This window comes from Salvelinus namaycush, chromosome 7 (assembly GCF_016432855.1).
Source record: "Salvelinus namaycush isolate Seneca chromosome 7, SaNama_1.0, whole genome shotgun sequence".
Classification (NCBI taxonomy): Eukaryota; Metazoa; Chordata; class Actinopteri; order Salmoniformes; family Salmonidae; genus Salvelinus; species Salvelinus namaycush.
Window position 1 is genome coordinate 4,196,218 of NC_052313.1, and position 18,726 is coordinate 4,214,943.

At 45.0% G+C, this 18,726-nt stretch overlaps 1 protein-coding gene across 1 annotated transcript in view; it reads left to right on the top strand.

The window, feature by feature from the left end:
* LOC120050913 (nuclear receptor coactivator 2-like) overlaps nucleotides 1–18,726 on the top strand; it is a 178,398-nt gene that overhangs the window by 158,063 nt on the left and 1,609 nt on the right. The window contains exons 21-22 of the mRNA XM_038997439.1: nucleotides 1,277–1,460; nucleotides 3,284–3,479. Of these exons, the coding sequence (XP_038853367.1) occupies nucleotides 1,277–1,460; nucleotides 3,284–3,479 (380 nt within the window). The remainder of the gene's footprint in view (nucleotides 1–1,276; nucleotides 1,461–3,283; nucleotides 3,480–18,726) is intronic.

Here is an 18,726-nt window from a genome sequence, read left to right on the forward strand (position 1 = left end):
TTTAATCATACATAAATCATATTTTAATCCCCCTTAGTCTCCCAGTGTAGTATGTAATCCCAGGTTAATCTGAAAATTATCCTGTGTGACAAAGTGTGGTGGTGTGGTTGACCCCTCTCCCTCCCTCTCTCTCACCGGTCTCCCTCATCCTTGCATTCCTCCACTCCCTCTATCCTCGGCTGCTCACACTAAATATGTGTCCCCCAAAATGGCGCCCTATTCCCTACAGAGCCCTCTGGTCAAAGGGGAGTGCACTATGTAAGGAATAGGGTAGATTTTTGGACAGGACCACTTACGTGCATGTAGTCCTCTCTCCCGTTGGAATGCCTGTACACGCCCTAATCCCTAACAGATGACCTCTGAATCTTTATAGGCTTTGCTTGTGTTTTGGTGAGTGTGTCAGTGTGTGTGTGTGTGTGTGTGTGTGTGTTGTCTCTTAATACGTTAACTATTGAAAGGACATTTTGTATTCTGTCAGAGAGGTAACTGAATATGACTGAATCCTTTTTTTTTTTCAGTCAGTAGTTTCTTGTTCCTGTTCTGAGAGAGTATATATACTGTGTGTGTTTGTGGCCGTTTCATCAGTTGTAGCTGTGTCGTTGACTGTTCTTTAACTCAGAGTACTGGGAGCGAATGTACACGTTTGTGTTCAGTTTAAATCCGTCAGGGACCTAAACATTAGTAATCAGTCTGGGAAGATATTTCAGTTACAACAACATCAGACTCACTGTGGCACTTTGCAATTGTCTTTCAATGAAAAAGAGAGTCATAAATTAAATGTATTTTTTTATTTTTTATTATTATAATAAAATGTATGGATACCTCAGTGTTAGAGCTATGTTTTTAGATGGTGTAGGCCAGGGTGAAGTCGCCTCTAGACGCTGACCTTGGGTCAGTTTAGCATTCTCCTCGCTAATGGTTAAGGCAGTGTTTCCCAAACTCGGTCCTGGGGACCCCAATGGGTACAAGTTTTTTTCCCCCCCTAGATCTACACAGCTGATTTTTTTAAAATAATCAACTCATCATTAAGCTTTGATTATTTTAATCAGTTGTGTGGTGTTAGGGTAAAAAAAAAAAAAAAAAAACGTGCACGCCTTGCGGTCCCCAACACCGAGTTTGGGAAACGCTGTGTACAGGTTAGGATTGGGAGAAGGGAAAGCTGATCCTAGATCTGTACCTAGGGACACTTCACCCAGGAGCATTTTAGATCAGACCTGTTTGACCTTTAACCCTGACCCTCCCCCCAGAACTGACCCCTGACCTCTAACCCTACCAGGTATGTCCCAGCAGCCTGACGGAGGGTTTGGTGGTCAGGCCACGCCCCAGAGTCCCCTGTTGTCCCCTAGGATGGCCCATGCCCAGTCACCCATGATGCAACAGCAGAGCCAGGGCAGCTCCACTTTCCAGGCGTCGCCTGACATGAACGGTTGGCCGCCCCAGGGGAACATGGGAGGAAACAGGTGAGTGAGAAAGAGGGGGGCCACAGGGTTGGGCTTTGGAAACCTGTACCGTAAAACTGTCCCAATAATCAGAGGTCAAAGAAGAGAGCTAGTCCTTTATTACAATGTTTATCAAACATTCAGTTGTCTGTGGATGTTAAGAATCTGTCTACAAATATTAGCGCTGAGCAATTAACCATAATTTGTTTTTTAAACAACTAATTGACCGACTTCGGTTCAATTCCATTTCATTCTGTTGTTTTTCTATGAGCTCTGTGTAGTTTCTCTAGAGATCAATCAGATCCAGCCCAAACGATGTAGTAAGGAGTTGTAGTTTCTCTAGAGATCAATCAGATCAATCCCGAACGATGTAGTAGGGAGTTGTAGTTTCTCTAGAGATCAATCAGATCAATCCCGAACGATGTAGTAGGGAGTTGTAGTTTCTCTAGAGATCAATCAGATCAATCCCGAACGATGTAGTAGGGAGTTGTAGTTTCTCTAGAGATCAATCAGATCCAGCCCGAACGATGTAGTAGGGAGATGTAGTTTCTCTAGAGATAAATCAGATCCAGCCCAAACGATGTAGTAGGGAATTGTAGTTTCTCTAGAGATAAATAAGATCAAGCCTGAACGATGTAGAATGGAGATGTAGTTTCTCTAGAGATAAATCAGATCAAGCCCGAACGATGTAGTAGGGAGTTGTAGTTTCTCTAGAGATAAATCAGATCAAGCCTGAACGATGTAGAATGGAGATGTAGTTTCCAACAGGCCAATATTCTACATAGTTTAGCCGAGAAAACGTACTAATTAACTACAATGACCATAATCCAATCAAATCTAATTTTATTGGTCACATACACATATTTAGCAGATATTATTGCGGGTGTAGCGAAATGCATGTGTTCCTAGCTCCAACAGTGCAGTAGGATCCTACTTGTCCGGTCTGTGTGGGGCAGACACGGAGAGAGGTAGAAGCCAGTGTGACCAAGAGGGATGGAGAGCAGTTTCTTCACCAGGTATCTCTACCTGTAAATACATGATCTAAGTGACTGATAGTTGGTATTCAGCAGTCATAAAGCCTTATTTACTTTAATGAACTACTGAAATAGTGATGTTGTCAGACAGCGTAGACAGCAGCTCTACAGAGATGAGATGATGACTTGGAATTAAATAATAAAGTCATCAGATAAATCTAATGTAATATAAACAATAACTGATATATTTTATTAAAGTGAGTAAATGATGGTTAATAATCGATCAGCAGTAACACACAGTCACTACCATCATGGGACTTGTATTAAATGTTTTATTCTGTGTCGTTAAAGCATTCAACCCACATAATAAATATCACATTTAATGTTTGTTTTTTAAATGATCAGAACCCGAAAACCGTGATCAATTTTTTCAGAATCGAACCGAAACTGACCTCAAAACACTAATCGCTCAGCACTTGAATATCCACAACAATCAGTCCAGCACAGATCAACTACCGTAATTTGGGTTATCTAGTCTTCAATAAACACCAAATGATGTATGATTATTTTCCATATAGTTGAGTGTAAAACCCCACCCTTCTTTGGGTTATCAATTGAATTTGAATGAGGCATATTCATAAAATAGTCTAGGAGCTCTCTATACTTAGTTGAGTTTAAACCAAATCCTTCTCTCTCTCTCGTTTCTCCAGTCTGTTTAGTACTCAGCAATCTCTGCCTTAGTTCACCCAGCAGACCTACTAACCCCTCTCTCTCTCTCTCTCTCTCTCTCTCTTTCCGTCTCTCTCTCGGTCTCTCTCTTGGTCTCTGTCTCTCTACCTCTCGTTATCTCTCTCTCTCTCCTTCCTCCAGTATGTTCAGTACTCAGCAGTCTCCGCCCCAGTTCACCCAGCAGCAGCAGACCAACGGGGGCGCAGCCATGTACAACGGCAACGGAATGAACCTCAACGTCTCCATGGCTACCAACGCCAGCGGCATGGCCCCAGTGGGTCAGATGGCCGGACAGATGGTCACCTCGCCTGGGATGACCTCAATGGGACAGGAACAGGTAAGATACATAGACAGACAAAGTCATTCCTAGACAGTTATAACCATTCATAAGCATACATAGGGACAGGTGAGCCTCACCTCACCTGGGATGACCTCAATGGGACAGGAACAGGTAAGATACATAGACAGACAAAGTCATTCCTAGACAGTTATAACCATTCATAAGCATACATAGGGACAGGTGAGCCTCACCTCGCCTGGGATGACCTCAATTGGACAGGAACAGGTAAGATACATAGACAGACAGATAGGACAGGATGAACTTTAATGTCCCGAGGGGAACAATAGTATTAGACACACGGTACTGCTGTATTTAAAATAGACACTGTACATTACACACTAGACATAATACATAAATTATATGTATGAGATACATAACCATACTTAAGTATACATAGTGTTTATATGCAGATGAATGGCCTCTGAAGTCTGGACCCTTACCTGGGTTGAGGGTCAGGTCAATTATATAGACGTACACTTACCAGACAGTTTACTAGGTACTCCACCCCCGTTTACTAAAATGGATCACTCTTACAGACAGTGAGTCACGTGGTCGTGGCTCGCTATATGAAGCAGACAGGCATCGTGACATTCAGTTACTGTTTGGTTGAACGTTAGAGTGGACAAAACGAGTGACCTAAGCGACTTTGAGCGTGGTTCGATCATCGGTGCCAGACACACCGGGGTTCTAGTATCTCAGAAACGGCCTCCTGGACTTTTCCCGCACGGTAGTGTCTAAGGTTTACTGAGAACGGTGCGACAAACAAAACAACATCCAGTCAGAGGCAGTCCTGTGGGAGCGAAAACAACTCGTTGATTAAAGGTCGAAGGAGAATGGAAAGAATCGTGCAAACCGAGGGGTCACAGACGGATAAACAACAGCGCTGTGCAGAACGACCTCTCGGGAACGCACATCTCATCGGTCCCTGTCACGGATTGGCTATTGCAGCAGACGACCACACCGGGTTCCACTCCTATCAGCTAAAAACAAGAAGAAGCGGCTCCAGTGGGAATGCGATCACCAACACTGGACACGACAGTGAGTTCAGTTCATCTGAGTGTCCTGGTCAGTCTCCAGACTTCAACCCTATAGAGCATAATGAGATGATGAGATGGAACGTTCTGTTAGCAGCATGATGTATCGCCGTCCAATCAGCAGCGACTGTGTGATGCCTTTCCGTCAGCGTGGACCAACATCCCTGTGGAACGTTTCCGACAACTTGTTGAATGTCCCGAGGAATTCAGGCCGTTCTGGAGGCAAAGCAGGGTTTGACCCAGTACTAGATGTTCAAAGCTGTCATCAAGGCAAAGGGTGGCTACTTCGAAGAATATAAAATATATACTTTGATTTGTTTAACAATTTTTTTTTATGGTTACTACATGATTCCATATGTGTTATTTTATAGTGATGATGTCTTCACTGTTATTCTACAATGTAGAAAATAGTAAAAATAAAGAAAAACACTTGAATGAGTAGGTGTGTCCAAACTTTTGACTGGTACTGTATATATGGTTGTATCTCCTATAGGACTCTACAGTAGTGATATATGTATACATACTCTCATATAGACAATGTTAGGGGTCTAATGAGGGTGCAGGTCATCTCCGTGACCCCTAAGCAGACCACTGTGTTAGGGGTCTAACGAGGGTGCAGGTCATCTCCGTGACCCCCTGAGCAGACCACTGTGTTAGGGGTCTAATGAGGGTGCAGGTCATCTCCGTGACCCCTAAGCAGACCACTGTGTTAGGGGTCTAATGAGGGTGCAGGTCATCTCCGTGACCCCTGAGCAGACCACTGTGTTAGGGGTCTAATGAGGGTCAGGTCATCTCCGTGACCCCTGAGCAGACCACTGTGTTAGGGGTCTAACGAGGGTGCAGGTCATCTCCGTGACCCCCTGAGCAGACCACTGTGTTAGGGGTCTAATGAGGGTGCAGGTCATCTCCGTGACCCCTAAGCAGACCACTGTGTTAGGGGTCTAATGAGGGTGCAGGTCATCTCCGTGACCCCTGAGCAGACCACTGTGTTAGGGGTCTAATGAGGGTCAGGTCATCTCCGTGACCCCTGAGCAGACCACTGTGTTAGGGGTCTAACGAGGGTGCAGGTCATCTCCGTGACCCCCTGAGCAGACCACTGTGTTAGGGGTCTAACGAGGGTGCAGGTCATCTCCGTGACCCCCTGAGCAAACCACTGTGTTAGGGGTCTAACGAGGGTCAGGTCATCTCCGTGACCCCCTGAGCAGACCACTGTGTTAGGGGTCTAATGAAGGTGCAGGTCATCTCCGTGACCCCCTGAGCAGACCACTGTGTTAGGGGTCTAGCGAGGGTCAGGTCATCTCCGTGACCCCCTGAGCAGACCACTGTGTTAGGGGTCTAACGAGGGTCAGGTCATCACCGTGACCCCTGAGCAGACCACTGTGTTATGGGTCTAATGAGGGTGCAGGTCATCTCCGTGACCCCCTGAGCAGACCACTGTATTAGGGGTCTAATGAGGGTGCAGGTCATCTCCGTGACCCCCTGAGCAGACCACTGTGTTAGGGGTCTAACGAGGGTCAGGTCATCACCGTGACCCCCTGAGCAGACCACTGTGTTATGGGTCTAATGAGGGTGCAGGTCATCTCCATGACCCCCTGAGCAGACCACTGTGTTAGGGGTCTAACGAGGGTCAGGTCATCACCGTGACCCCTGAGCAGACCACTGTGTTATGGGTCTAATGAAGGTGCAGGTCATCTCCGTGACCCCCTGAGCAGACCACTGTGTTAGGGGTCTAACGAGGGTGCAGGTCATCTCCGTGACCCCCTGAGCAGACCACTGTGTTAGGGGTCTAACGAGGGTGCAGGTCATCTCCGTGACCCCTGAGCAGACCACTGTGTTAGGGGTCTAATGAGGGTGCAGGTCATCTCCGTGACCCCCTGAGCAGACCACTGTGTTAGGGGTCTAATGAGGGTGCAGGTCATCACCGTGACCCCTGAGCAGACCACTGTGTTAGGGGTCTAATGAGGGTCAGGTCATCTCCGTGACCCCCTGAGCAGACCACTGTGTTAGGGGTCTAATGAGGGTGCAGGTCATCTCCGTGACCCCCTGAGCAGACCACTGTGTTAGGGGTCTAACGAGGGTCAGGTCATCTCCGTGACCCCCTGAGCAGACCACTGTGTTAGGGGTCTAACGAGGGTGCAGGTCATCTCCGTGACCCCCTGAGCAGACCACTGTGTTAGGGGTCTAACGAGGGTGCAGGTCATCTCCGTGACCCCCTGAGCAGACCACTGTGTTAGGGGTCTAACGAGGGTGCAGGTCATCTCTGTGACCCCCTGAGCAGACCACTGTGTTAGGGGTCTAACGAGGGTCAGGTCATCTCCGTGACCCCTGAGCAGACCACTGTGTTAGGGGTCTAACGAGGGTCAGGTCATCTCCGTGACCCCTGAGCAGACCACTGTGTTAGGGGTCTAACGAGGGTGCAGGTCATCTCCGTGACCCCCTGAGCAGACCACTGTGTTAGGGGTCTAATGAGGGTGCAGGTCATCACCGTGACCCCTGAGCAGACCACTGTGTTAGGGGTCTAATGAGGGTGCAGGTCATCTCCGTGACCCCCTGAGCAGACCACTGTGTTAGGGGTCTAATGAGGGTCAGGTCATCTCCGTGACCCCCTGAGCAGACCACTGTGTTATGGGTCTAACGAGGGTGCAGGTCATCTCCGTGACCCCCTGAGCAGACCACTGTGTTAGGGGTCTAATGAGGGTGCAGGTCATCTCTGTGACCCCCTGAGCAGACCACTGTGTTAGGGGTCTAATGAGGGTGCAGGTCATCTCCGTGACCCCCTGAGCAGACCACTGTGTTAGGGGTCTAATGAGGGTGCAGGTCATCTCCGTGACCCCCTGAGCAGACCACTGTGTTAGGGGTCTAATGAGGGCGCAGGTCATCACCGTGACCCCCTGAGCAGACCACTGTGTTAGGGGTCTAATGAGGGTGCAGGTCATCACCGTGACCCCCTGAGCAGACCACTGTGTTAGGGGTCTAACGAGGGTGCAGGTCATCTCCGTGACCCCCTGAGCAGACCACTGTGTTAGGGGTCTAACGAGGGTGCAGGTCATCTCCGTGACCCCCTGAGCAGACCACTGTGTTATGGGTCTAACGAGGGTGCAGGTCATCTCCGTGACCCCCTGAGCAGACCACTGTGTTATGTCATAGTGGTGATAAACCTCTGTCTTAATAGCTGGTTGTAAATCAGTGGCTCTACAGAACAAGTCCAACTCACGACTTTCCCAGAAGCACTCTGAAACACACACAGAATGAAGCCCGTAGGGGTTCTGTAGCAGTTAACCGTCATATCGGGTCCCGGTTGGGATAAAAGCTTTGTGTTTCTTTACCTCACCCCAGTGTCTGCAAACACTTCGTTGAGCCCCTTCTCCCTACGACTCATCTAGTGAATAATTTAGTCTAATGAGAGCTGTACGATGTAATACTGCTAGCTAGTTATGGGGCTTGCCCTGGGCTGATATGTTAGACAATGTTATATCGTAATTATTAGCGTGCACTTAGTTTTAGGACCAGACTGATTGGTACGCACGTGTATGTACAGGTAACTGCCAAAATAAAGGAAACACTTTAGTAAATAAGGGATACAAAATATATTGAAAGCAGGTACAGTTGAAGTCGGAAGTTTACATACACTTTAGCCAAATATATTTCAACTCAGTTTTTCACAATTCCTGACATTTAATCCTAGTACAAATTCCCTGTCTTAGGTCTGTTAGGATCACCACTTTATTTTAAGAATGTGAAATGTCAGAATAATAGTAGAGAGAATTATTTATTTCAGCTTTTATTTCTTTCATCACATTCCCAGTGGGTCGGAAGTTTACATACACTCAATTAGTATTTGGTAGCATTGCCTTTAAATTGTTTAACTTAGGTCAATTGTTTTAGGTAACCTTCCACAAGCTTCCCACAATAAGTTGGATGAATTTTGGCCCATTTCTCCTGACAGAGCTGGTGTAACTGAATCAGGTTTGTAGGCCTCCATGCTCGCACATGCTTTTTCAGTTCTTCCCACACATTTTCTATAGGATTGAGGTCAGGGCTTTGTGATGGCCACTTCAATGCCTTGACTTTGTTGTACTTAAGCCATTTTGCCACAACTTTGTAAGTATGCTGGGGTCAAAGTCCATTTGGAAGACCCATTTGCGACCAAACTTTAACTTCCTGACTGATGTCTTGAGATGTTGCTTCAATATATCCACATAATTTTCCTCCCTCATGGTGCCATCTATTTTGTGAAGTGCACCAGTCCCTCCTGCAGCAAAGCACCCCCACAACATGATGCTGCCACCCCCGTGCTTCACGGTTGGGATGGTGTTCTTCGGCTTGCAAGCCTCCCCCTTTTCCTCCAAACATAACAATGGTCATTATGGCCAAACAGTTCTATTTTTGTTTCATCAGACCAGAGGACATTTGTCCAAAAAGTATGATCTTTGTCCCCATGTGCAGTTGCAAACCGTAGTCTGGCTTTTTTATGGTAGTTTTGGAGCAGTGGCTTCTTCCTTGCTGAGCAGCCTTTCAGGTTATGTCGATATAGGACTCATTTTACTGTGGATATAGATACTTTGGTACCTGTTTCCTCCAGCATCTTCACAAGGTCCTTTGCTGTTGTTCTGGGATTGATTTTCACTTTTCGCATCAAAGTACGTTCATCTCTAGGATACTGAACGCGTCTCCTTCCTGAGTGGTATGACGGCTGCGTGGTCCCATGGTGTTTATACTTGCGTACTATTGTTTGTACAGATGAACGTGGTACCTTCATGCGTTTGGAAATTGCTCCCAAGGATGAACCAGACTTGTGGAGGTCTACAATTTTTTTTCTGAGGTCTTGGCTGATTTTTTAGTTTTCCCATGATGTCAAGCAGAGAGGCACTGAGTTTGAAGGTATGCATTGAAATACATCCACAGGGTACACCTCCACCTCCAATTGACTCAAATTATGCAAATAGCCTATCAGAAGCTTCTAAAGCCATGATGGAATTTTCTGGAATTTTCCAAGCTGTTTAAAGGCACAGTCAACTTAGTGTATGTAAACTTCTGACCCACTGGAATTGTGATACAGTGAATTATAAGTTAAATAATCTTTCTGTAAACATTTAATGGGAAAATGACTTGTGCCATGCACAAAGTATATGTCCTAACCGACTTGCCAAAACTATAGTTTGTTAAAAAGACATTTGTGGAGTGGTTGAAAAACGAGTTTTAATGACTCCAACCTAAATGTATGTAACCTTCCGACTTCAACTGTACTTTCACACAGGTGTTGAATTAACATCCCATCATGCATAGGGTCATGTATAAAAATGCCCCGTTGCCCATTATTTAGGCTACCGTGGCTAGAAGAAGAGATCTCAGGGACTTTGAAAGAGGTGTAATTGTTGGGGCACGTTTGGCAGGAGCTTCAGTGATGAAGACTGCTCAACTTGCTGAGGTTTCACAATATATTGCCATTTATGGGAGATTCTGTAGCGAATCCTGAGACGGCGTTTTCCACCTCCATCAACAAAACTCAAAATTATAGAATGTCTCCAATAGAATGTCTCCAATAGAATGTCTCCAATAGAATGTCTCCAATAGAATAGAATATATATAATAGAATGTCTCCAATAGAATGTCTCCAATAGAATGTCTCCAATAGAATGTCTCCAATAGAATAGAATAGAATATATATAATAGAATGTCTCCAATAGAATGTCTCCAATAGAATGTCTCCAATAGAATGTCTCCAATAGAATGTCTCCAATAGAATAGAATAGAATATATATAATAGAATGTCTCCAATAGAATGTCTCCAATAGAATGTCTCCAATAGAATGTCTCCAATAGAATAGAATAGAATATATATAATAGAATGTCTCCAATAGAATGTCTCCAATAGAATGTCTCCAATAGAATGTCTCCAATAGAATGTCTCCAATAGAATAGAATAGAATATATATAATAGAATGTCTCCAATAGAATGTCTCCAATAGAATGTCTCCAATAGAATGTCTCCAATAGAATGTCTCCAATAGAATGTCTCGTAGAAGAATGGTGTCACATCCCTCTAATAGAGTTCCAGACACTAGTAGAATATATATAATAGAATGTCTCCAATAGAATGTCTCCAATAGAATGTCTCGTAGAAGAATGGTGTCACATCCCTCCAATAGAGTTCCAGACACTTGTAGAATCTATGCCAAGGTGCATTGAAGCTGTTCTGGTTCGTGATGGCCCAACACCCTATTAAGACACTTCATGTTGGGGTTTCCTTTATTTTGTCAGTTACCTATATGTGTGTGTGTTTAGCAGGGAGATAAGAGACTCTCGGGCCAGACCGTTACAGTCTGCTAAATAAAATAACCCTCTGATGGACTTGAAGTCCCCACAGAGCTTTCCTTTAGAACACACCAGTGTATTCAGACAACAGTAAGTGGATGATGTCGGGGTAAATGCCATGCACCATCAGCATTCCATTACTGGTGAACAACATTCATGCCATGCATCGTCAGCATTCCATTACTGGTGAACAACATTCATGCCTTGCACCGTCAGCATTCCATTACTGGTGAACAACATTCATGCCATGCACCGTCAGCATTCCATTACTGGTGAACAACATTCATGCCATGCACCGTCAGCATTCCATTACTGGTGAACAACATTCATGCCTTGCACCGTCAGCATTCCATTACTGGTGAACAACATTCATGCCATGCACCGTCAGCATTCCATTACTGGTGAACAACATTCATGCCATGCACCGTCAGCATTCCATTACTGGTGAACAACATTCATGCCATGCATCGTCAGCATTCCATTACTGGTGAACAACATTCATGCCTTGCACCGTCAGCATTCCATTACTGGTGAACAACATTCATGCCTTGCACCGTCAGCATTCCATTACTGGTGAACAACATTCATGCCATACACCGTCAGCATTCCATTACTGGTGAACAACATTCATGCCATGCACCGTCAGCATTCCATTACTGGTGAACAACATTCATGCCATGCATCGTCAGCATTCCATTACTGGTGAACAACATTCATGCCATGCATCGTCAGCATTCCATTACTGGTGAACAACATTCATGCCTTGCACCGTCAGCATTCCATTACTGGTGAACAACATTCATGCCATGCACCGTCAGCATTCCATTACTGGTGAACAACATTCATGCCATGCATCGTCAGCATTCCATTACTGGTGAACAACATTCATGCCTTGCACCGTCAGCATTCCATTACTGGTGAACAACATTCATGCCTTGCACCGTCAGCATTCCATTACTGGTGAACAACATTCATGCCATACACCGTCAGCATTCCATTACTGGTGAACAACATTCATGCCATGCACCGTCAGCATTCCATTACTGGTGAACAACATTCATGCCATACACCGTCAGCATTCCATTACTGGTGAACAACATTCATGCCATGCATCGTCAGCATTCCATTACTGGTGAACAACATTCATGCCATGCATCGTCAGCATTCCATTACTGGTGAACAACATTCATGCCATGCACCGTCAGCATTCCATTACTGGTGAACAACATTCATGCCATGCACCGTCAGCATTCCATTACTGGTGAACAACATTCATGCCATGCATCGTCAGCATTCCATTACTGGTGAACAACATTCATGCCTTGCACCGTCAGCATTCCATTACTGGTGAACAACATTCATGCCATGCATCGTCAGCATTCCATTACTGGTGAACAACATTCATGCCATGCATCGTCAGCATTCCATTACTGGTGAACAACATTCATGCCATGCATCGTCAGCATTCCATTACTGGTGAACAACATTCATGCCATGCATCGTCAGCATTCCATTACTGGTGAACAACATTCATGCCATGCATCGTCAGCATTCCATTACTGGTGAACAACATTCATGCCATGCACCGTCAGCATTCCATTACTGGTGAACAACATTCATGCCATGCACCGTCAGCATTCCATTACTGGTGAACAACATTCATGCCATGCATCGTCAGCATTCCATTACTGGTGAACAACATTCATGCCTTGCACCGTCAGCATTCCATTACTGGTGAACAACATTCATGCCATGCATCGTCAGCATTCCATTACTGGTGAACAACATTCATGCCATGCATCGTCAGCATTCCATTACTGGTGAACAACATTCATGCCATGCACCATCAGCATTCCATTACTGGTGAACAACATTCATGCCATGCACCGTCAGCATTCCATTACTGGTGAACAACATTCATGCCATGCATCGTCAGCATTCCATTACTGGTGAACAACATTCATGCCATGCATCGTCAGCATTCCATTACTGGTGAACAACATTCATGCCATGCACCGTCAGCATTCCATTACTGGTGAACAACATTCATGCCATGCATCGTCAGCATTCCATTACTGGTGAACAACATTCATGCCTTGCACCATCAGCATTCCATTACTGGTGAACAACATTCATGCCATGCATCGTCAGCATTCCATTACTGGTGAACAACATTCATGCCATGCATCGTCAGCATTCCATTACTGGTGAACAACATTCATGCCATGCATCGTCAGCATTCCATTACTGGTGAACAACATTCATGCCTTGCACCGTCAGCATTCCATTACTGGTGAACAACATTCATGCCTTGCACCGTCAGCATTCCATTACTGGTGAACAACATTCATGCCATGCATCGTCAGCATTCCATTACTGGTGAACAACATTCATGCCATGCATCGTCAGCATTCCATTACTGGTGAACAACATTCATGCCTTGCACCGTCAGCATTCCATTACTGGTGAACAACATTCATGCCTTGCACCGTCAGCATTCCATTACTGGTGAACAACATTCATGCCATGCATCGTCAGCATTCCATTACTGGTGAACAACATTCATGCCATGCATCGTCAGCATTCCATTACTGGTGCATTCATTGCATGATGTCATTGTGTTGTGGTTGTTCATTTCTCTGTTCTCATTCTGTCATCTTCTCGTCGTTCTAGTGAAGAGGGTGGTGTGTAATGTTGTTGCTTTTAAACCTAATGAACTAGTATAAATATTTAACCAAGCGGCAGTTTGATTGTCTTTGTGAGCCACTTCAGGCTGTTGCTATACGTTTAAAGTTACTGCTGTACATGTCACTTGATTTATTCCCACGCCACGCTATCGAAATTATACTGGCACTTAAACGATGTAAATTATTCAACCCGTTGACCATTAGAGGGGATTAGTTGTACTCACTCTTTGTCGGTTTGTTCTTTATATAATCTGTTCTTTAATTAAGGGTGTTTTCACACTTGCTCCCTTGTTCAGACCATTTTTGTCAACTCTGTTTGATTATTTTGTTGTTGTGCAGTTGTGAACTCAGACCTCAGAGCTTCCGAACCGATATGAGACCGTCTCGAGAGGTGGCCTGAGTTCGTTTCGCTTCAATTCTTGGGGTCTGATTGCCTTTTTTAGGACGATGTGAACACAAAGTTCCCCAGGTTCGTCATTATTCCGGCACCATACACTAGACTACTACAACACCGTTTCCCCTGACATAACCCCTCACACTAGACTACTGACATAACCCCTCACACTAGACTACTGACATAACCCCTCACACTAGACTACTGACATAACCCCTCACACTAGACTACTGACATAACCCCTCACACTAGACTACTGTTATAACCCCTCACACTAGACTACTGACATAACCCCTCACACTAGACTACTGACATAACCCCTCACACTAGACTACTGACATAACCCCTCACACTAGACTACTGACATAACCCCTCACACTAGACTACTGACATAACCCCTCACACTAGACTACTGACATAACCCCTCACACTAGACTACTGACATAACCCCTCACACTAGACTACTGACATAACCCCTCACACTAGACTACTGACATAACCCCTCACACTAGACTACTGACATAACCCCTCACACTAGACTACTGACATAACCCCTCACACTAGACTACTGACATAACCCCTCACACTAGACTACTGACATAACCCCTCACACTAGACTACTGACATAACCCCTCACACTAGACTACTGACATAACCCCTCACACTAGACTACTGACATAACCCCTCACACTAGACTACTGACATAACCCCTCACACTAGACTACTGACATAACCCCTCACACTAGACTACTGACATAACCCCTCACACTAGACTACTGTTATAACCCCTCACACTAGACTACTGTTATAACCCCTCACACTAGACTACTGTTATAACCCCTCACACTAGACTACTGACATAACCCCTCACACTAGACTACTGACATAACCCCTCACACTAGACTACTGACATAACCCCTCACACTAGACTACTGTTATAACCCCTCACACTAGACTACTGTTATAACCCCTCACACTAGACTACTGTTATAACCCCTCACACTAGACTACTGACATAACCCCTCACACTAGACTACTGACATAACCCCTCACACTAGACTACTGACATAACCCCTCACACTAGACTACTGACATAACCCCTCACACTAGACTACTGACATAACCCCTCACACTAGACTACTGACATAACCCCTCACACTAGACTACTGACATAACCCCTCACACTAGACTACTGACATAACCCCTCACACTAGACTACTGACATAACCCCTCACACTAGACTACTGACATAACCCCTCACACTAGACTACTGACATAACCCCTCACACTAGACTACTGACATAACCCCTCACACTAGACTACTGACATAACCCCTCACACTAGACTACTGACATAACCCCTCACACTAGACTACTGACATAACCCCTCACACTAGACTACTGACATAACCCCTCACACTAGACTACTGACATAACCCCTCACACTAGACTACTGCTATAACCCCTCACACTAGACTACTGACATAACCCCTCACACTAGACTACTGTCATAACCCCTCACACTAGACTACTGTCATAACCCCTCACACTAGACTACTGTCATAACCCCTCACACTAGACTACTGACATAACCCCTCACACTAGACTACTGACATAACCCCTCACACTAGACTACTGACATAACCCCTCACACTAGACTACTGACATAACCCCTCACACTAGACTACTGACATAACCCCTCACACTAGACTACTGACATAACCCCTCACACTAGACTACTGACATAACCCCTCACACTAGACTACTGACATAACCCCTCACACTAGACTACTGACATAACCCCTCACACTAGACTACTGACATAACCCCTCACACTAGACTACTGACATAACCCCTCACACTAGACTACTGCTATAACCCCTCACACTAGACTACTGACATAACCCCTCACACTAGACTACTGACATAACCCCTCACACTAGACTACTGACATAACCCCTCACACTAGACTACTGTCATAACCCCTCACACTAGACTACTGTCATAACCCCTCACACTAGACTACTGTCATAACCCCTCACACTAGACTACTGTCATAACCCCTCACACTAGACTACTGTCATAACCCCTCACACTAGACTACTGTTATAACCCCTCACACTAGACTACTGACATAACCCCTCACACTAGACTACTGACATAACCCCTCACACTAGACTACTGACATAACCCCTCACACTAGACTACTGACATAACCCCTCACACTAGACTACTGTTATAACCCCTCACACTAGACTACTGTTATAACCCCTCACACTAGACTACTGACATAACCCCTCACACTAGACTACTGACATAACCCCTCACACTAGACTACTGACATAACCCCTCACACTAGACTACTGACATAACCCCTCACACTAGACTACTGTTATAACCCCTCACACTAGACTACTGACATAACCCCTCACACTAGACTACTGACATAACCCCTCACACTAGACTACTGACATAACCCCTCACACTAGACTACTGTTATAACCCCTCACACTAGACTAATGGCTTAAGGACAGCAAAGTCAAGGTATTGGAGTGGCTATCATAAAGCCCTGACCTCAATCCTATAGAAAATATGTGGGCAGAACTGAAAAAGCGTGTGCGAGCAAGGAGGCCTACAAACCTGACTCAGTTACACCAGCTCTGTCAGGAGGAATGGGCCAAAATTCATCCAACTTATTGTGGGAAGCTTATAGAAGGCTACCCGAAACGTTTGACCCAAGTTAAACAATTTAAAAGCAATGCTACCAAATACTAATTGAGTGTATGTAAACTTCTGACCCACTGGGAATGTGATGAAAGAAATAAAAGCTGAAGTAAGTTAAACAATTTAAAAGCAATGCTACCAAATACTAATTGAGTGTATGTAAACTTCTGACCCACTGGGAATGTGATGAAAGAAATAAAAGCTGAAGTAAATCATTCTCTCTACTATTATTCTGACATTTCACATTCTTAAAATAAAGTGGTGATCCTAACTGACCTAAGACAGGGAATTTTTATTAGGATTAAATGTCAGGAATTGTGAAAAACTGAGTTTAAATGTATTTGGCTAAGGTGTATGTAAACTTCCGACTTCAACTGTACATTACACATACCCACATATATATATATATATATATATATATATATATATATATATATATATATATATATATATAAACATGCATACATATCTTTTAGAATATATTTTCCTGTATTATTCCCCGCAAACCCTACCACCCCTCCCCAATACTAATAAACAATATATAATATAAAATATATAGTTGTTTAGTACTTTTTTGGTTACTACATGATTCCATATGTATTATTTCATAGTTTTGATGTCTTCACTATTATTCTAAAAAAAAAAGCAAGAAAAGAAACGTCCTCTCATGGTCAACTGTGTTTATTTTCAGCAAACTTAACATGTATAAATATTTGTATGAACATAAGATTCAACAACTGAGACATAAACTGAACAAGTCCCACAGACATGTGACTAACAGAAATGGAATTATGTGTCCCTGAACAAAGGGGGGGGGGGGGGGGGGGGGGGGGGGGGGGGGGGGCAAAATCAAAAGTAACAGTCAGTATCTGGTGTGGCCACCAGCTGCATTAACTACTGCAGTGCATCTCCTCATCATGGATTGCACCAGATTTGCCAGTTCTTGCTGTGAGATGTTACCCCACTCTTCCACCAAGGCATCTGCAAGTTCTCGGACATTTCTGGGGGGAATGGCCCTAGCCCTCACCCTCCGATATAACAGGTCCCAGACGTGCTCAATGGGATTGAGATCCGGGCACTTCGCTGGCCATGGCAGAACACTGACATTCCTGTCTTGCAGGAAATCACGCACAGAACGAGCAGTTTGGCTGGTGGCATTGTCATGCTGGAGGGTCATGTCAGGATGAGCCTGCAGGAAGGGTACCACATGAGGGAGGAGGATGTCTTCCCTGTAACGCACAGTATTGAGATTGCCTGCAATGACAACAAGCTCAGTCTGATGATACTGTGACACACCGCCCCAGACCATGACGGACCCTCCACCTCCAAATCGATCCCGCTCCAGAATACAGGCCTCGGTGTAACGCTCATTCCTTCGACGATAAACGCGTATCTGACCATCACCCCTGGTGTGACAAAACCACGACTCGTCGGTGGGGAGCACTTTATGCCAGTCCTGTCTGGTCCTGCGACGGTGGGTTTATGCCCAACATTGTTGCCAGTGGTGTCTGGTGAGGACCTGCCTTACAACAGGCCTACAAGCCCTCAGTCTAGCCTCTCTCAGCCTATTGCGGACAGTCTGAGCACTGGTGGAGGGATTGTGTGTTCCTGGTGTAACTCGGGCAGTTGTTGTTGCCATCCTGTACCTGTCCCGCAGGTGCGATGTTCGGATGTACAGATCCTGTGCAGGTGTTGTTACACAAGGTCTGCCACTGCGAGGACGATCAGCTGTCTGTCTTGTCTCCTTGTAGCTCTGTCTTAGGCATCTCAAAGTACGGGCATTGCAATTTATTGCCCTGACCACATCTGCAGTCCTCATGCCTCCTTGCAGCATGCCTAATTCATATTCACGCAGATGAGCATCTTTCTTTTGGTGTTTTTCAGAGTCAGTAGAAAGGTCTCTTTAGTGTCCTAGGTTTTCATAACTGTGACCTTAATTGCCTACCGTCTGTAAGCTGTTAGTGTCTTAACAACCGTTCCACAGGTGCATGTTCATTAATTGTTTATGGTTCATTGAACAAGCATGGGAAACAGTGTTTAAACCTGTTACAATGAAGATCTGTGAAGTTATTTTGGATTTTTACAAATTAT